Source organism: Gobio gobio (assembly GCF_949357685.1).
Source record: "Gobio gobio genome assembly, chromosome: 17".
NCBI lineage: Eukaryota > Metazoa > Chordata > Actinopteri > Cypriniformes > Gobionidae > Gobio > Gobio gobio.
Window position 1 is genome coordinate 41,380,115 of NC_137110.1, and position 16,743 is coordinate 41,396,857.

At 38.2% G+C, this 16,743-nt stretch overlaps 1 protein-coding gene across 1 annotated transcript in view; it reads right to left on the reverse strand.

Moving 5' to 3' along the window:
• The window catches only part of myh10 (myosin, heavy chain 10, non-muscle), a 75,997-nt gene that overhangs the window by 39,969 nt on the left and 19,285 nt on the right, over positions 1 to 16,743 (reverse strand). Inside the window, exon 3 of the mRNA XM_079841052.1 lies at positions 13,026 to 13,182. Within this exon, the coding sequence (XP_079697178.1) occupies positions 13,026 to 13,182 (157 nt within the window). The remainder of the gene's footprint in view (positions 1 to 13,025; positions 13,183 to 16,743) is intronic.

Sequence of the window (16,743 nt, forward strand, 5' to 3'; positions counted from 1 at the left end):
AGTGATGCATGTGGACTGAGTATTAAGAGACTATGTCCAATACTGGCCCCAGTGTCAGGACACACTGGGCTCAGGTCATGCCCAATCTGGGGCAACAGAGACAGAACAATGCGAATGGACATAGATCCATATATTAAATGTACTAGTTCTTGAACAAGTACTACTTGCAGCCTCCTACTCAAAGGCCTCTGATTCAATAAGCTCGTAAAGTGAACTACTTCCTCCGCATTATACAGCAGTTACAAAACCAAATGCACAGTACTCGTCATGTTTCAGGATGGTTTTGTGCATCACATGGACCACAGCGCAAACACACGCTCTAACCTGTTAACATGTGCACGGAAAGAAATGCGCACCGCATACACACTGCAAACGGACTGTGTGTGAACCTGCCGTGAAGTAGGGCTGGGCAGTATGCTGATCGTGGAGACGATTTAAAATGTCTATCGTTAGAGATTTTGCTATATTGTTTATCACAGTATGTAAATATATCCATGCAGCACAGAAATACTTAAAGTTATTGACAATCTAGAGTGCGATAACCTAAATTAATGAGAAAATAAAGAAAGAGACAGAGAACACCACCTCTCACAGACAGCATAGGACACAGAGTTCATTTCTTTTTGCAGATTATTGCACTTGAATAGTCAAATTCACACACAATTTTGTTGAAATGGCCACCGTGTGGAGTACCCGAATGCGTGTCAGTATATTAGTCCGAGCATTAGGTCTCAAAGCGACAAACAACAAAAGACTGAATAACTTTAGTATCTTTAATAAGAATCGATTTAGATTTAATTCATACAGTGAAGACTGCAGTTTTTTATTTTGATTATTCTATTTATGTAGAAATCTTTACTACATGGTAAATAAACCTACTGTACCTAAACAACTTTTAATTTTTATATTTGTTCTATTGTATTTTTCCTATTGTTTGAAATAATTGTTTGCAACATGATGTATATCATTTGCATGATATAAAAATGATCACATTGTGAAGTAAGATTTTGATCATATCGCCCACCTCTACACTGGATTATGTATTAATTTGTATTACAGCATAACTCTCTGCATCCTTTTTCTATAAACCCGGGGTGAACTAACACGCACCCTGGGAGCTCGTCCAAGTGATCATTTGGGTGGTGTCTCAGTTCCCGAATCTGTTGCTGCAGAATGTTGCTAATGATGTAGATAAATAACTTCACGTCACTGTTAAACTGTTGCTCTTGCAGTATCAGATAGCTGCTGAGTTCAGGCCATCCTTGAAACTTCAGGCATTTGTGTGTCTGGTGGAACCAAGAAGTGCTAGATAAGATAAACCTGACCAGCCCGCCTCAAATGATGGTCACAGAAATCTTTTCTTCACATGAGCAATTTCTATAAAAGGTTATTCCTTCAAAAAGTTAATGTAGACAATGCAACTTTTTCTTAAACTCCAAGTATTAAATATTGTCATGCAATTAATTCAGTGCTGTTTGTGCTACAGATAATATGAGTAATTTCAAAATTTTCACCAGCCAAAATCACCCACAAAACCTTTTTTAAAAAAAATCTACTTTACATCAGGATATGATTATTTCTGTGGTACCTACAACATGACAAGTGATAAAGGCATATTCGCATAGAGCAAAATTCAATGACCAAAGGAAATAAAGTTTCTCCTTTATTCACATTATATTGGGAGCTTTATTAGCTTTGTTGCATGTCTCCTGATGTGAACGGACTGCAGGAAATCGATCGAAGAACTTTATTAAAATAAAATACCAGCTGTGCTTTTGAATGGCTGCTTGCATACTGATCACTGTTCCGCTAACGCAGTCAAAATTATGATTGTTTTATACATAATTTAACATTCTCGCAGAGCACTTGTGGAGAGGATTCAAACTCTTAAAAAGTAGTTAGGCTGTTTAGAGTGCCAAAACCGATTTGCATCATTCTTTTAGGCATCGAAAGGACTCTGTTCTGCAGTCATCTAATGAGACACAGGGGTATATGACCAAGTTCACCTATGGGAACAGAGGATGCCTGAAGATAAAATAGTGCTGACTGCTTTCCTGTTCTGACTACAGGAGGTCAAGGCTGTCTGGGACGAAGAGGATCTACAGCTGGGCAGATCCTCCATTTGGGGTTTCCTCCACCTGGATTCAGTTTGCTCACAAAAAGTCTAATATTTGAGAACCCGCCCTAATTTCAGAGGCCAAACCATAAAAGAATGCGGGAGGGAATGAGAATACCAAAAAAGGAAATGCATTGGAACATCATTTGTTTAAAGCTAGAATGCATAAAACACAAGGGCTTGATAACTCATTGCGTCCTTGTGCATAAATCAACATGAACAGAATGTAAGAACTATGATAGATGTCGTGGTCTAAAGACAATGTTTTAGATAAAAAGTTCAGGGCTCAGGTCACAAGAACTGGAAGCAGTTCCCAGGATGGAAGCTGCTCAGAGACACTTCCTTCTGTGAGGTGTTAATCAACCTCTGTGAATGTTCATGACACTATCTGTCTTGGATACAGAGACACAGATATGGCAGCCAAGGATTCTGAAGAATGGCCTCTCCTATCAGCACAGCTGCAGAAAAGGGAAGCATATAATCAAGTGAAGAGAGGGCTCTTGACTTCTTTTCACTGCATCCTTTGTCAATGTCAAGGCCAACACTTCTCTGAACCAAGAATGGCTTATTATAGAGATGCCAGCATAAATATACAGGCATACTTCAGACATAGTGTAATAATGTGTAGAAATTACAACTAAAAATCAAATGGCGTTCCCAAACAAGCATGCAAAGATAATTAATAAACTGCAATTTTTGTATTGTGACGAGGCGTGGTCGGCAGATCATACCTCACTTCCAGTTTCATTCAATTTGTTCATTGATTCGTTTCGAACATTTTCAAAACTAGAAGAGTTGGTGGCATGATTCTATTCTGATTAAACACCCAATGACACAGTTTATGTGAAGACTGGAGTAATGGTTGCTGAAAATTCAGCTTTTATAAATTATACACATCTATAGATAGGTCGAACCAATTATCAGACTGTCTAGTTAATATCAGGGTACTAGTCTTGTGCTTGTCCTGACTCCTGCCCAAACCTCGACACAAAATGCTATGAACTTCAACACCAAGTTCTCACTCCGCACCCCCTCAGCTGGCCCATCATACCCACCCCCTTCTACTGGATTAACCTACGACAGGACACATTCTTCACATACCAAACCACATCGCTGCCAGACACCAGAGAGTGGACACAGACACAAAGGAAAAACCTCCCAACGCTAGGGCTACAGGCCCTTTCACCTCAGTAACATGGGACACACAAACATTCATTAAACTTTATGTATGGTCACATACACACTGTAATATTTCAGGAGTGACAACCGCATTCAAAACCCTAAATTATCGTTCCATGTGTGTACGGAAGACGACTCACTCCAGAAGCAGCAATAATTGACAGTAGCCGCGTTGGATGAAGGAACATCACCTGCAACTCAACATTGCAAAGACAGAACTGCTTGTGGTCTCAGCCAACCCAGCACTTCACCACAATCTCTCCATTCAGCTAGGATCATCAACCATAACTCCGTCCAGGACAGCCAGGAACCTTGGAGTTGTGATTGATGATGCGTTTCCATTACAGATTTGCGCAAAACGTTTGCAAAATTTTCTAAAAGTCGAAAAAAAAATATTGCGAAATGACAGCATTTCCATTAACTGATGTTATGCGACTAAAACACCTTTTTTCCTTCTCGTGATAAATCATTCCAAAAATCATGCTATGTATGTTGTTAGGTTTATGTATATCCCAGCCACCGCACGCCAATATTTTTAATGGTAAGAGACGTGTGTGTGTTATCCAAGCACTGATGGCAAGGAAAGCACCTTATATTTGAGCGGCACGTATGAGGTGTTATGATAAATTGTGGCATTTTATTTTCTATAGTTTTTTTGTGAGTTTAATAAAGAACTGGTCTTCTGTCCAAACATACCATCATCTGTAAAGAATGATCCACTTTGACGCATTGCCACATACAGAGACGAGCGAAAAGTTTGAATTTTGCATGGTGGTAACTCAAAGGTTTTTTTTACCACTTCGTTATTTTTATAATTATGTCTTGCACTTATCTGTAGTATGGCCAAAAAGGATGGAGTATTGTAAGTTTCCGCTGGAATAAGGAAAAAATCCATCAAAAGGCGCCGACAACTTCGTCGGACAGAGGGTTAAAGAAAACATAGCCTATTTAGTTTCATATAGTTAGGCTATGTCTAAATATTATTATCTTTTAATTTCATATGTTGATTATGAAAAGTGAGCAGTATGAGTAAGGCACATAATCAGATGTGCATATGTCTGGAGACATGGATTTCGAGCACTTAATTGAATTGTGTTTTCTAGAAAGTCTTTCTTTAAAATTAATTTTGTTTTGTATAAATTGTATTTTCATTTTGATCAATGTTTAATCAACTATTTGGCAGTATATTTAATAAATAAGAAGCAAACCAAGATCGTCGGGTATGGATTGACGTGCGTAACTGACCTGTTTCCTCAGTCTTTGAGCAAGGCTGAAACTATAGCGTCTTTCTGTTTTAATACATTTCTTGAATATATGTCTTAATTACAGTAGGCCGATAGATAGTAATGATATTTGTGGTTGCCCCGGGGTCCTTCATTATAAAGTTACGCCACTTTCCTTATTAGGAGAAAATATATGTCGTTTTAACGACATAAGATCTCGTACATACTTGAGTGGAAAAAAAATATGCAGGCCCTGTGTGAGAGCAATTCGTGACCGTACCAGGTGACCTGTAAATGCGAAAAAACTGTTTCCATTGCAGTTTTGCGAAAATTTCCTTTTTCGAATTGCCTGAAAAACCACCTCATGCGAGCATAAAAACGTTTGCGATATATGGGAGTTTTTGTAAAATTGACGCGTTTCCATTGGGCGTATTTTCAATTTGCAATTTCAATTTGCGCAATTTGAAGGGTAATGGAAACACAGCTACTGTAACCATAGCAATGTTCTGGCATCTCGCGTGTTTTGTATCCACTATTCTGACCAAATAAAAATTGCAGCGATAAAAGACTTATGTTTAGCAATTTTAACTAAAGCAGTCAACGGAAGCGTCGTGTTTTGTTTAAAGGCTGCTTCACAGAGCTCACTCTTGCAGTGCTGCCATGTCCACTTATTAAAAGCATATTTGGGCTTGTTGTTTAAGCTTGGCTCATACAGCGATCGAGTTTATGGAGTTATTAAAGTGAGCTTGTTCGCTGATTTGCTTGCAAGATCTGGCAACACAAATAAGTCAGATATTTAACGTGCATCAGAGATGGATCTATCGTCTGTCATCTCTCATCATACGTCTAACAACTAGTTGTTCAGTTCGTTAATTTGGTTGTAGAACACAATTGTCACTCCCATAAAATACTGAACTGTATGTTTACAGAACGGGTTTAAGCACAAAAAGTGATGTGACAACTGAATTTAACTGCAGTGTGTAGATGGCCTCTGTGCCAGCGTTTATAAAACTGAGCTGCTGGACACAAAACACACTGAGCTCCTCTCTTCACAACTGGTTTTGAACAAATACAGTTTATTGCTAAATAGTATGGCAGCCCGGAAATGTGTATAGAAAAAATTATCATGCACAATTTTACTTGCATAGAATTGAACACATCTTAAAATACTATTTTGGAACAATTGCAGTTCACTAAACAGGCAATTCAAACAAACAAAACATATTGTGCCTGTTTGTGCTTAAGCTGAAATGGGTTCAATACATGATCAATACATAAAGTCCACAATGCTCACTGTGACTCCAATCAAACCATAAACAACATCAAGCACAGGCGGAAGAAATGACAGCAGAGATAAAAACAAAGTGTAATACTGAACGCCAAAAGGGCTGCAGATAACTTCATCTAGAGCAGCATAAGGGTAGGAAAATATTTTAATAATGCATCAATTTACAATACGTGGTGATGCTTCTAAATTTGAATTTGCAATGAGTCTGTGTTTACAAACTGATGAAACAATCAAGTCTGTTTCAACCCTAATGGTGATGCAGAGAGGCAGTAAAGTGCCAAGTAAACAAAGCCTGTCAGAAGGACTTCTCTGGAAGATGATACAATACTAAACAATAATAGACAGAAGGTCTGGCACTCTAGACCCGAATGACTAAAATGTGTATCTGGCCTAATGCAAAGAAAAACATTCTTTGCCTGGTCTTACAGTGAACATTATTGACTTACGAGTAGGCGATATGGCAAAAATATTATATCACGATTCTTTTTCCAGGTAGGATGATACACAATCTTACCAGGATTCTTCTTCATGTTGTTTTTTTTAAAGGGATCCTATTATGCTTTTTCACTTTTGCAACTTAAGTTAGTGTGTAATGTTCCTGTTTGAGCATAAATATGTGCAAGGTTACAAAGCTCAAAGTCCACTCCAAGGGGAGATATTCTCTTTAACAGAAAACACTTTTCAATAATTACAACAAACGGCTCGTCAGTGTCACTCATTTAAAAAATCCTTGCCCACAGAATACACATAAAAGGGGACGAGGCCTGGTTGAGCTGCGCTAGAGAAGACCTGCTCCATGTCGAAGAGACACTGTTTTTTTACTTCAAACATCGATGAATGAGCGCTAACGCGTCAAACAGACAGAACGCAGTAGAGAGGGAGACAAATTAATATTCAGCACAAAAACCTCCACTTAGCTGAAATATCTGCTGTTGGACGCTTTAGGTTTAAAAGTCAACGTGCAATTCAAGTATTTTATGACAGTAGTAATTATAAAGGGATAACAGCGTGTAATTGAATATAAAATGTAAGAAGTTTCTTATAGCCTATTCACAGGATAAAGAAATGCCAGTAACAGGCTACGTCTTTGTCCATAGTTAATATGCGCGTGTTCCTGCAGAACATTTCTCTTATCTGGCACGGAGTTTGTTTTTGTTTTTGTTTAATATAATATTAATGTTGGGATTTAAGCTGTCCTTTTGCTTAGTAACATTTTAATTTATGGTTACCATGGAATAACTACAATAACCCTGTTTTATTTATTTATTTTTTATTTATTTGTTGTAAAACCATGGTAAATCTTTTTTACATGGTAGATATATCACTATATATAATATCACTATGTATGTTTTCATAGCACTTAGCTGACACATTTGTTTGAAGGACAGCGTTGTGGAGGATGTGGAATAGTTTGTTTTGTCAAAAGGAAAACAATTTTTGGCTTTTTATCCGATTAAATCGGGGGGTTATAAAAATAATCATTAGTTCTAGCCCTACACAAAAATAATCTGGTCTGAGTGAATCATTTGTATGAACTGCAAAAGAGCCAAGCAACAAGAGGGCAACGACAAGCATCTGCAACAGAATAAACAGCCCATCTGCTGCAATTGCTGTCCGCAGGAATTTAGCATGTAGCTGTTTGAAGCGACGACCCCGTCAGTCACACACGGAGAAATATGACTCACTAGCTACTCAGCGAGCCAGATATGGCCTGATCAGAGGTGACAATGCCTATCAGAGAATGCAGCTCTATTACACAGAACACCATCATGTTTGCATGTCACTCCTCATCTAATTTCAAAGACCTTCAGACTGTCATAACTATATTACTGACATTCCCACTATGTGGCTAAAATAGTATCTACAAGTGCATTCATTTATAGACGGGAGGGAAAAAAATGCATCCTTGCCGAAATTAAATGATGAACTGTATCATGGGCATTAGCTGATGTTTAGCAAACTAAGAATATCTAATTTGCTTTGTCAGAGGCTCAGCTCACAGAGGCATTATGGGATACTGTAGCCATGTTGCATCGGAGGGCAGTTATTTCCCGATTCTGTGGTGTTGTAGGGGTGTGTTCTGCAGTGTGGGCAACCAGCCTCAGACTACTAAAAAAACAAACACCTCAAAAGGTCACAGCTGTCTGACACAAACAATCCTGGAGCTTCATGCTATGTGGATGTCCAAAAAAATTACTTAACTAATGCATTATTTATACATGAAATAAATAATATATTCAATACAGTGTATTCTTCTGTATGGGATTAGATAGGTTCCAAAAGTACTGAACATAAAACAAACCATAAGCCTAAGCAAAAAAGTATCAAACAAAAATATCAAATTAGAGAATATAAACACTTTAAAGTAAAAACTTAAAGGGGCTATATGCAACTTTTTCCCCAAAATAAACGTAACAATAGCCTTTTTATTTTACCATTTATGACTCAAACATCTCCTGATGAGCATACTGACACCTTGTCCGCTCACAGTGGGTGCACCTATAAGCCTGTATCCTATTTTTCCTATTTTCTGGCGGGTCGTCTTTTCCCGCGCTGTCTGCGGATGTGACGTCACCACCGCTGCGAGAGCGAGCAGAAAATGAGAGCAGTTCTGTTTTTTGGCCACAGGTGTCAGTCGCGAATTTAAATTCCAGAAAAACGCATATAGCCCCTTTAAGATGTAGTAACTATTTTTTTCCCTATTTTAAAGGGTGTTAATTCCCTCTCAGAATTGTTTTTTTTTTTTTTGACACTTTATAGTTCAGTGATTTCGGCACAAATGTAGTTTCATTATTGTCAATTGTAGCACAGTACTTTTGTACAGACCAAAAACTGAAATTGAAGTCCATAAACTTGGAAAGTATGGTTATATTGATATACAGACATATCTTGAAAATGTATGTCATTTGGCCTTTTACTGAGCAGCTTCCTCTCAAAACTGAATGTTTTAGGTGGAGCTCAGTCTGAATATATAGCTATATTGTTAACTCAAACAACAAGAAAGATTTCAAAAGGATGAAAAAAATCCAGATGCTGCATGAGAAGGTAAAGTAATATTTATGTATCCTCTACAGTACTGCTTAGTTACCCTGTCTGAGACGTACTGAAGAAAGCACAGCTGATCTAAAACAGGTACAAAAATGTTTTTGAGCTCTCCTCGGAATGCCTTTGAAACAAAGAGTCTCTGGTCGCCATAATCTACCCAAGATCTTCATGTTCCAGGGGGCTCAGGACAGAAGAGATCTTTCTACAACCACCTGGACCGAGTTCAAAAGGACAGAGTCATGAAACACATTACTGCTCATTACACATGTATTGATACCAGGTGGGTCAAAAACTCCCAAACTCCCCAGAACAGTAACTATATTAGCACACAACCCATTCCATCCCATCCCATCCTAACTGATAAGTTGGGGGGCTCAACATCTCTTAGCATGAAATTAAAGTGTGCCTCCACACTGGGTAAATGTGGTTGAGATTGCATTTTTTGAAAGGTTGTAATTATGTTTCAAACATAACTTTCCAGTCAGTGACCGTGTTTAGATTTCATAGCTTCCATATGCCTTGAAGAGAGACGGGTGCAACTGACATTCCTGCGCTCCAGTAGCTGTACTGACTGGGCCTTTCCCAAAAATGTTATTGTTGAAGTTTTCAAAAGTTGTTATAATTAGCCCTTTGTAACCAAGTTCAATCAACAGCCAGAGAGGGAGATTACAGCTGGTTTCTGCCCAACTAATCAAAGACAGATGTGAATGGATGTGTGGTTAGTGTGTCCAGAAACATTATCAAATGAAGCTTTGTATGAGCAAAGTCTCATTTAACCTTCAAAGCTGCATGTCAGAAAATAAATATTCTCCTTATGCCTAACTATAGAGCATTAAATTACCTCACCTATAAGGGCTGGGTATTGGCACATATTTAATATATAAATTATATATATATATGTATATATCAGGTAGTACGTCAATTTTTAATGCTGTAAACTATACAGGGAACCCAGTCTGTTGGTACATTACAAAACATTAAAAGGTTAAGTTATCAACAGTCTAAATTCAACTACAATTCATTTTTAGATATAATAACCAGCACTCAAATTAAAATAAATGAAAAAAGTTGTATAAATAATAAATTATTGTTTCTACTCCAATTTATGACTGGTGCTATCATAATTTTTTTTTTTTTTTACCATGGTACAGCACAGGGAAGAGTTAAAGCATGGACTTAAGTGCAGCAAAAATTTAACAAAACAAGAAGATAATTCTAGAAGATGAAGGGAACCATCAAATAAGAGGAACAACCGAAACAATAACCAACAGAAGAAACTTTGATCAAATCTTGAACAGTTTTGGTGCTCTGATAAAAAAAAGAGTGTAAAAGAGTGCTTTCCAGCCATAAATGTGATTAAAACCACAAGTGCACTTGGACAAAACTGGAATGGAGCCATGACGGAGGAAATATCTCAGAGGAAAAATAAACAAGTTGGTTCCACTGCTGTAATCCCTGTAGATCTAATGATACAGGCGCGTGCAGCATAGTTGGGGGTTTTTCCTCCAGAGGCAGACACCAGTGTCCATGTGTCCTGGCCACAGTTGACCCAGCACGTCACAGTACATACTGCCCCCCCAACCATTGCCACACAAAGGCGACATTATACCCCACAATGCAGGTCAGCCTCTCCTTCCCAGCCTAGGACGGCTCTTGTTCCCTGGCCTCTGACAGATCAGGACAACTGGTCTGTCCTTCTATGCAAGAGAGACAGCTTTGGTAGAGAATTCAGCATTGCATTCATGCCAAATGCTTCTCCATTTCCTGGATGAACTTCTTTGAGTCCAAGTTTGAATGATTGTTCACTACTAAAAAAAATGTCACCAATGCAACGACTCATAAAATGAATCAAATTTAATGTACATGAGACTTTTTTTGTATGCATGTCATGTACCTTGAAGTGCAATTATATTTTGCATATATTTACACTATAACGTTCAAAAGATTGGGGTCAGTAAGTGGTTTTTTAAACAATACTTTTATTCTGCAAGGTCACATTCAATTAATCAAGTGTCAGTAAAGACGTTTTACATGGTTTACAAAAATATTTTAAATACCGTTCTTTTCAAATTTCAATTAAAAGAAACTCGAAAAATATATTAAGTAGTAAAACTGTTTTCAACATTGATAATAATAAATGTTTCTTGAGCAGCAAATCAGCATATCAGAATGATTTCTGAAGGATCATGTGCCACTGAAGACAGGAGTAATGATGTTGAAAATTCAGCTTTGCCATCACAGGAAAATCACATTTCAAAATAGAATAGGGGTGGAACAAAATATCAATAGGGCAATATATCGTTGTCCTTCTCTGTGCGATATGAGAATCGATACCCTGGCGCCAAATATCTATATTTTAATTAATTAAATTAGGCCCTCTAAATAGATTTCCCTGCTCCCAGCTTCACTACTTCATGGATCCTAGAGGTGGCGCTCAACAAATAAATGAGGGAAACGTAAACATAAGTTAACTAGCCTAAGAAAAAGAGGTTTTTAATCGGGATGGCGGACAGCAGTGCGAGTAAAATAATAGAAGCCCCAGCCATATTTAAGTCTAAAGTCTGGAAAACCTGCACTTTTCACAGGTATTTTGTTTTCATAGTTAGACAGATATCGTGATGCATCATTATAGCATTGTCTAACAATATATTGATTATCGCAGAATTACTGTATCGTGACATTATCGGTATTGTGAGCCATATATCGTATCATGATGTACCCAGTGACTCCCACCCCTATAGTAGAAAACAGTTATTTAAAATTTTTATAATATTACTGTTTTTCTGTATTTTTCATATGATACAAATACAGAGCCTTGGAGAGCATAAAGACTTCAAATATATTACGGACCCCAAACTTTTGAATAGTAGTGTAAGTATCATTATTAATACATATAAAAGTAATTTGGCAATCACAAATGCTATATAAACATGAATTAAAATACTATTAATTCCAATCCACACTGTGGAAGTGCAGGATTGGTACAACCAACAAAAAATTTGAATCCCATATCACGTAATACAGCTACATTTAACCCAATAAAAAGTGTGCAGACTGTTTGTCCTGACTACATTTGCTGTTCATTGATTGTATAAACTCAACTAAACACCACTCAAAAAGGCAAAATTGAATTAAATTGAGAGTTAAAAGATTAAATTAATTCAGTTGTAATGGAACACACTAATCTCTGCCAAACAGCTTCTTAATCTGTGACACAGTTGCCCACTCCAATAACCAACTGCCCTAGATTTACTAAGAGATGACTTAAAGATTATGACGGGGTGGAAAAAAATGATGGTTGACCAAATCACAGAATTACATCTCCTAATCTTGCCTTGCACAATCAGCCAAAACTGATCCGCTTCATTGAGTAGAGAACCAGTATGAAAACCCACACAGGAAGCGGTCTGAAAAAGCTCCAATTGTCCAAGAAGAGGAGCAATGGAGCTTACTTTGTATGATCTCCTGCTGTGAAGGACAGAGGCTTAGTATTCCCAGCCAATGACATATGATAAAGAACAGAGTGTTGTATTCAAAAGCTTGACTCGCTAAAACTTCTGGAGTATTTCGTAACTTTGTAGTTTAACAGTGTTTAACAGTGACCGATAGTGGAGTGAGAAGTGTAATATAATACATATCAGAAACTTCTATATGTATAGACCCACAGCTGAGACAAGAAAAACCTCAAGCCCACTGCAGTGAAATATGAAAAAAATCCAGCCTTTTTTTATTTCCATTCTGTGGGCTTATCTGAGAACATCAGATGTGGCAGAGAAAATTAATCTATCTCCTGGGGTGGAAAAACAAGCTGAAATTATAATAGATAGCATTGGAAATATTGACCATTCCATTTCTGTCTATGTCACATGATACAATGAAACACAGCCAGTAACATTAAAGGTTGGCTGAAACTGCTCGTAATTTCATATTCTGCTTCATGGTTAAGGAAATCTTGAACTGCTTAAAATGACAAAAGAAGGAGAATTTCTCTGCTTAACACCTGGTGGTCTTTATCTTCATCTAGCAGCAAGCGCTGAACAAAGATTCAGTAAACACAACACACTTCTTTATTTTTGCTGCAAAATCCTCAGTGAATATCCATAATTCTTTAGCCAAAAGTGTTATTCAGGCTTAACATGATGAACTGACTGAGATTTTATATTTATGGTCTTACCTTGAAGCATGCATCTGTAGGCCGATTCAGAAATGGCGTAGATATGAGGTGGCATTTCATGCCTCTTCTTACCCCTGTACATCTCTATGATGTTCTCTGAGTATATGGGGAGGTTTTTGTATGGATTTATGACCACACAGAAGAGTCCTGAGTATGTCTGCACAGAGAAAAGAACAAGCAAAAGGTGGAAAATTGTTTATACTTAATTGATACTTGAATTATGTATTCAATCATTCACAAAACAGAGTTCACTTCATAAACGAAATCTATGACAAAGAAAAAAAGATGTTTGTCAACGACCTTTTTTCCCCATGGGGAATAAATCCAAACACGGATCTTGACTATATTTGCGATTGAGATAGTGAATAAATGCACTTACGCCTATACATAAAAGTATTTTTTTGCTGTTTTAAAGGGGTGGTAAAACACATTCTTTTGAAGGCTTGGCTGTGTTTGTGGGGTGCACTGTAACATGTGTTCATGCTTCGTTTTAAAAAAAATTGCCTTATTTTTCATATATTTGACCTTTATTCTACACTGCTCTGTCCCTCCTTGTAAAACGGCCTGATGCTTTCCGGATTGTATGAAGCCAGTCCCTCAAAAATACGCAGTGGGCTCTGATTGGTTAGCTGGCCCAGTATGTTGTGATTCGCTAACCGCAGTGCACGTCGGAAACGTCACGCCCCTTACCGGAGGCTGTTCAGTATTAGAAACAACGGCGTCAATAAAACCATATGAGCCCGAATCAGACCCAGAACATTTGAGTGAAGATGATCGAGCAGAACCTGTTCAGTCCTCAAGAGTAAAGACTGCGGATCTATAATGATCGCTACTGAATGGCACTTTAACTTTTGTATTTTTAGAACGATTATAGCCAAATATCTGTCGCAAGAACTAACGTTAACCCAAAACGAACACTAAGCACTGACTTTAGTAAGTTAGCCAAATCACACACAGAACCATGTTTAGCATGCCTGAAGATAAACAATACATAAAAGCTCTAATCAAAGAATCATTTACACTAATGCCAGGTTCGCTGTTGAGATTTTAACGTTAGTGTTTGTAACGTTAGGTGTTCGTCGGATAACGTTAAGTATGAATGAGCATTTAACAGACTGGTTTGCAGAACAGCGCTGTCATCTGTTTACTTCCTTGCTACAACCTATTACAGGAAAACACATCGATGAAAAATAAATCAGACTTACAGGTTGTGGCCCGTAAACAGCTTCTGTTTGTAAATCCAGCTTTCAGGACAAGCCGTTGTGCATATCCTGTATTGAACTCGCGAAGTTTGTGGAAGTTTGTGTTGTCCTCCGTGAAATGTGCAGCGCGCGCGTCGTGCATCCACGCACCGGCAGTGTTTTTTTCACGCAGCTGACGTTGTGCAAATCTGGCATTGAAATCGCGAAGACGGTGGATGTTTTCCTCTGTTAGATGTGCTTAGATGTTAGATCTCCTCTGCAGGGAGCCCTGCGCGCGCCTGATTCCCAGCTGACTCAAGCACACGTGCATATAACATGCTGTATGTTAAACGCTCTGCAACGCACCCCCGTCCCTATGAAGGCTGAACAGAGCAAGTACCCCAGACCTGCAATCCGGATGAAAATAACAGCGTTTCCTCGGCATCGCAGCAACAACACTCCAGCCTACTAACCACAACAGCGCCGCGATACAAAATGGCCTCACCCCCCCTTATTTAATATTCTCGGAGGAGGGGTTTATGTAAATATTGAGCCTGGTGATGTCAGCAAGCCCTGGAGGAATGTGTGTAGTCGCCTACTGGCCGTTTGCTGTAGTTCTTAGAAACTGATTTCTTTAAAAGCAAATATCTCCCTTTGCTTTAAACTTTGAACGTTGTAACTTTGCAGATGTTGTTTATGCTCAAGCAGCAACATTACACGCTAGCTAAAGTTAGAATAGTGAAATCGTGGTTTACCACCCCTTTAATAGAAAAACATTAAACGTAATTTGGAATTACTACTAGGAATTTCACCTTTTTAAGTTTCTTGTTTTACCAGTTTTCATAATGTAGAGAATGTGTTAAATTTATCTGATAAATAGTAGGGGTGTGTGCAACATCGCAGTTGATCCGTGATCCGTACAGACCAGGCCCCACGGTTTGGCATGCATGTGATTCGCAGATGAATTGCTAAATTTAACCATAGAGTGAAAGTTTATCATTTGCACATTGTCTTACCAATTTACACATTAAAGGGATAGTTCACCCAAAAATGACATTTCTGTCATTAATTACTCACCCACATGTCATTCCAAACCCGTAAGACATTCGCTCATCTTCGGAACACAAATTAAGATATTTTTGACGAAATTCGAGAGCTCTCTAACCCAGTGTTTCCCAACCTTTTTTCAGTCATGGCACCCTTCGAAAATTTTCTCCATTTTGTGGCACCCCCTCGCATACGTTACGCTAGGGGTGTAACGGTACAGATTGCTCACGGTTCGGTTTGTATCACGGTTTTAGGTTCATGGTTTCGGTACGGTTCAGTATTTGCTATGTTCAGGGAAAAAAGGACTACTGTCAAATAGAAATAAAGAAAATAATAAGAACAAATAATTTAAATACAAGCAGCAGCAAAAATAAATACTATTGAGCAAAGATACTAATAAAATAAACTATGCTTTTCAGGTTTTTCAGGTACGTCTAACATTAGTTTTCAGGTACAGAAATTGATCAAATGTAAAATAACATTGCATATTTGACTGTACAAATTAAAGATTAATCCTATTAAATTTACAAAAGCTATTCAGTCAAGAGCAGTGAGTAATGTCCTTGTCTTTTGTTGTTTGACATTAAACAGACAGCAGTAAAGGCTACTGCCCCTTTAAGACCTGCTCGGATATGCGTCGTCTTTCTCGACTGTATAAAGTTTACTTAAGGCATATACAGACTATGTCTGCTAGAAGAATACTCATCAAGATGGACATGTTGACATACTTTTTGTGTGAGTTTGTCCGTTCAAGAGGGAGACTTGAAAGAGAACTCAATATTTGCGCGCTGTGAGACGTGCGCGCGCTTTCGGATCAATGCACAGAGACAAATTCTCTCACAGCGTGCGCGACTTCTCATTCGCGTCTTATGGCACTACACCCGGGTGATGACGGCAAAAATGACTGGTCATATTCGAACATACGGCAGCACTAGCATGCATTGAACAAAGTTTACAAAGAGAGAATTATTTGAAAAAAGTGAAGAAAAAAAAAATGTATTTGAAGGACTTTTAAACGGCACCCCTGCTCTCGTCAGACGGCACCCCGGTTGGGAAACACTGCTCTAACCCCTCCATAGACAGCAATATAATGAACACTTTAGGGATGAAACGATTACCGGTGTCACGATAAACCACGATAAAATGTAGTGACGGTTAGTAATATCGTTAAAAATTTTATTATCATTAAAACCGCGTGTGATTATCACGGTTGTGAAAACTCGCGGTAAGTCTTGTCCAGTCAGCGTCAGTCTGGCGCAGACGCAGCGCTGTTTTCTGAATGAGAAGAAATGTCAGAAGGCAGTGACAGCACTCGGGGGATTGTTCAGCCCTCTAAAAGGACCAAATCTGAGGTGTTGTCATATTTTGGCTTTTACAAAAGTCCTGAGGGAAACTTAATCTAAGATGGTCACCTTGTCTGCAGAACATGCCAGAAGAAAGTCACTGTAATGGGGAAAACACTTCAAAACTACAAACGCAAGGCAAGTGGA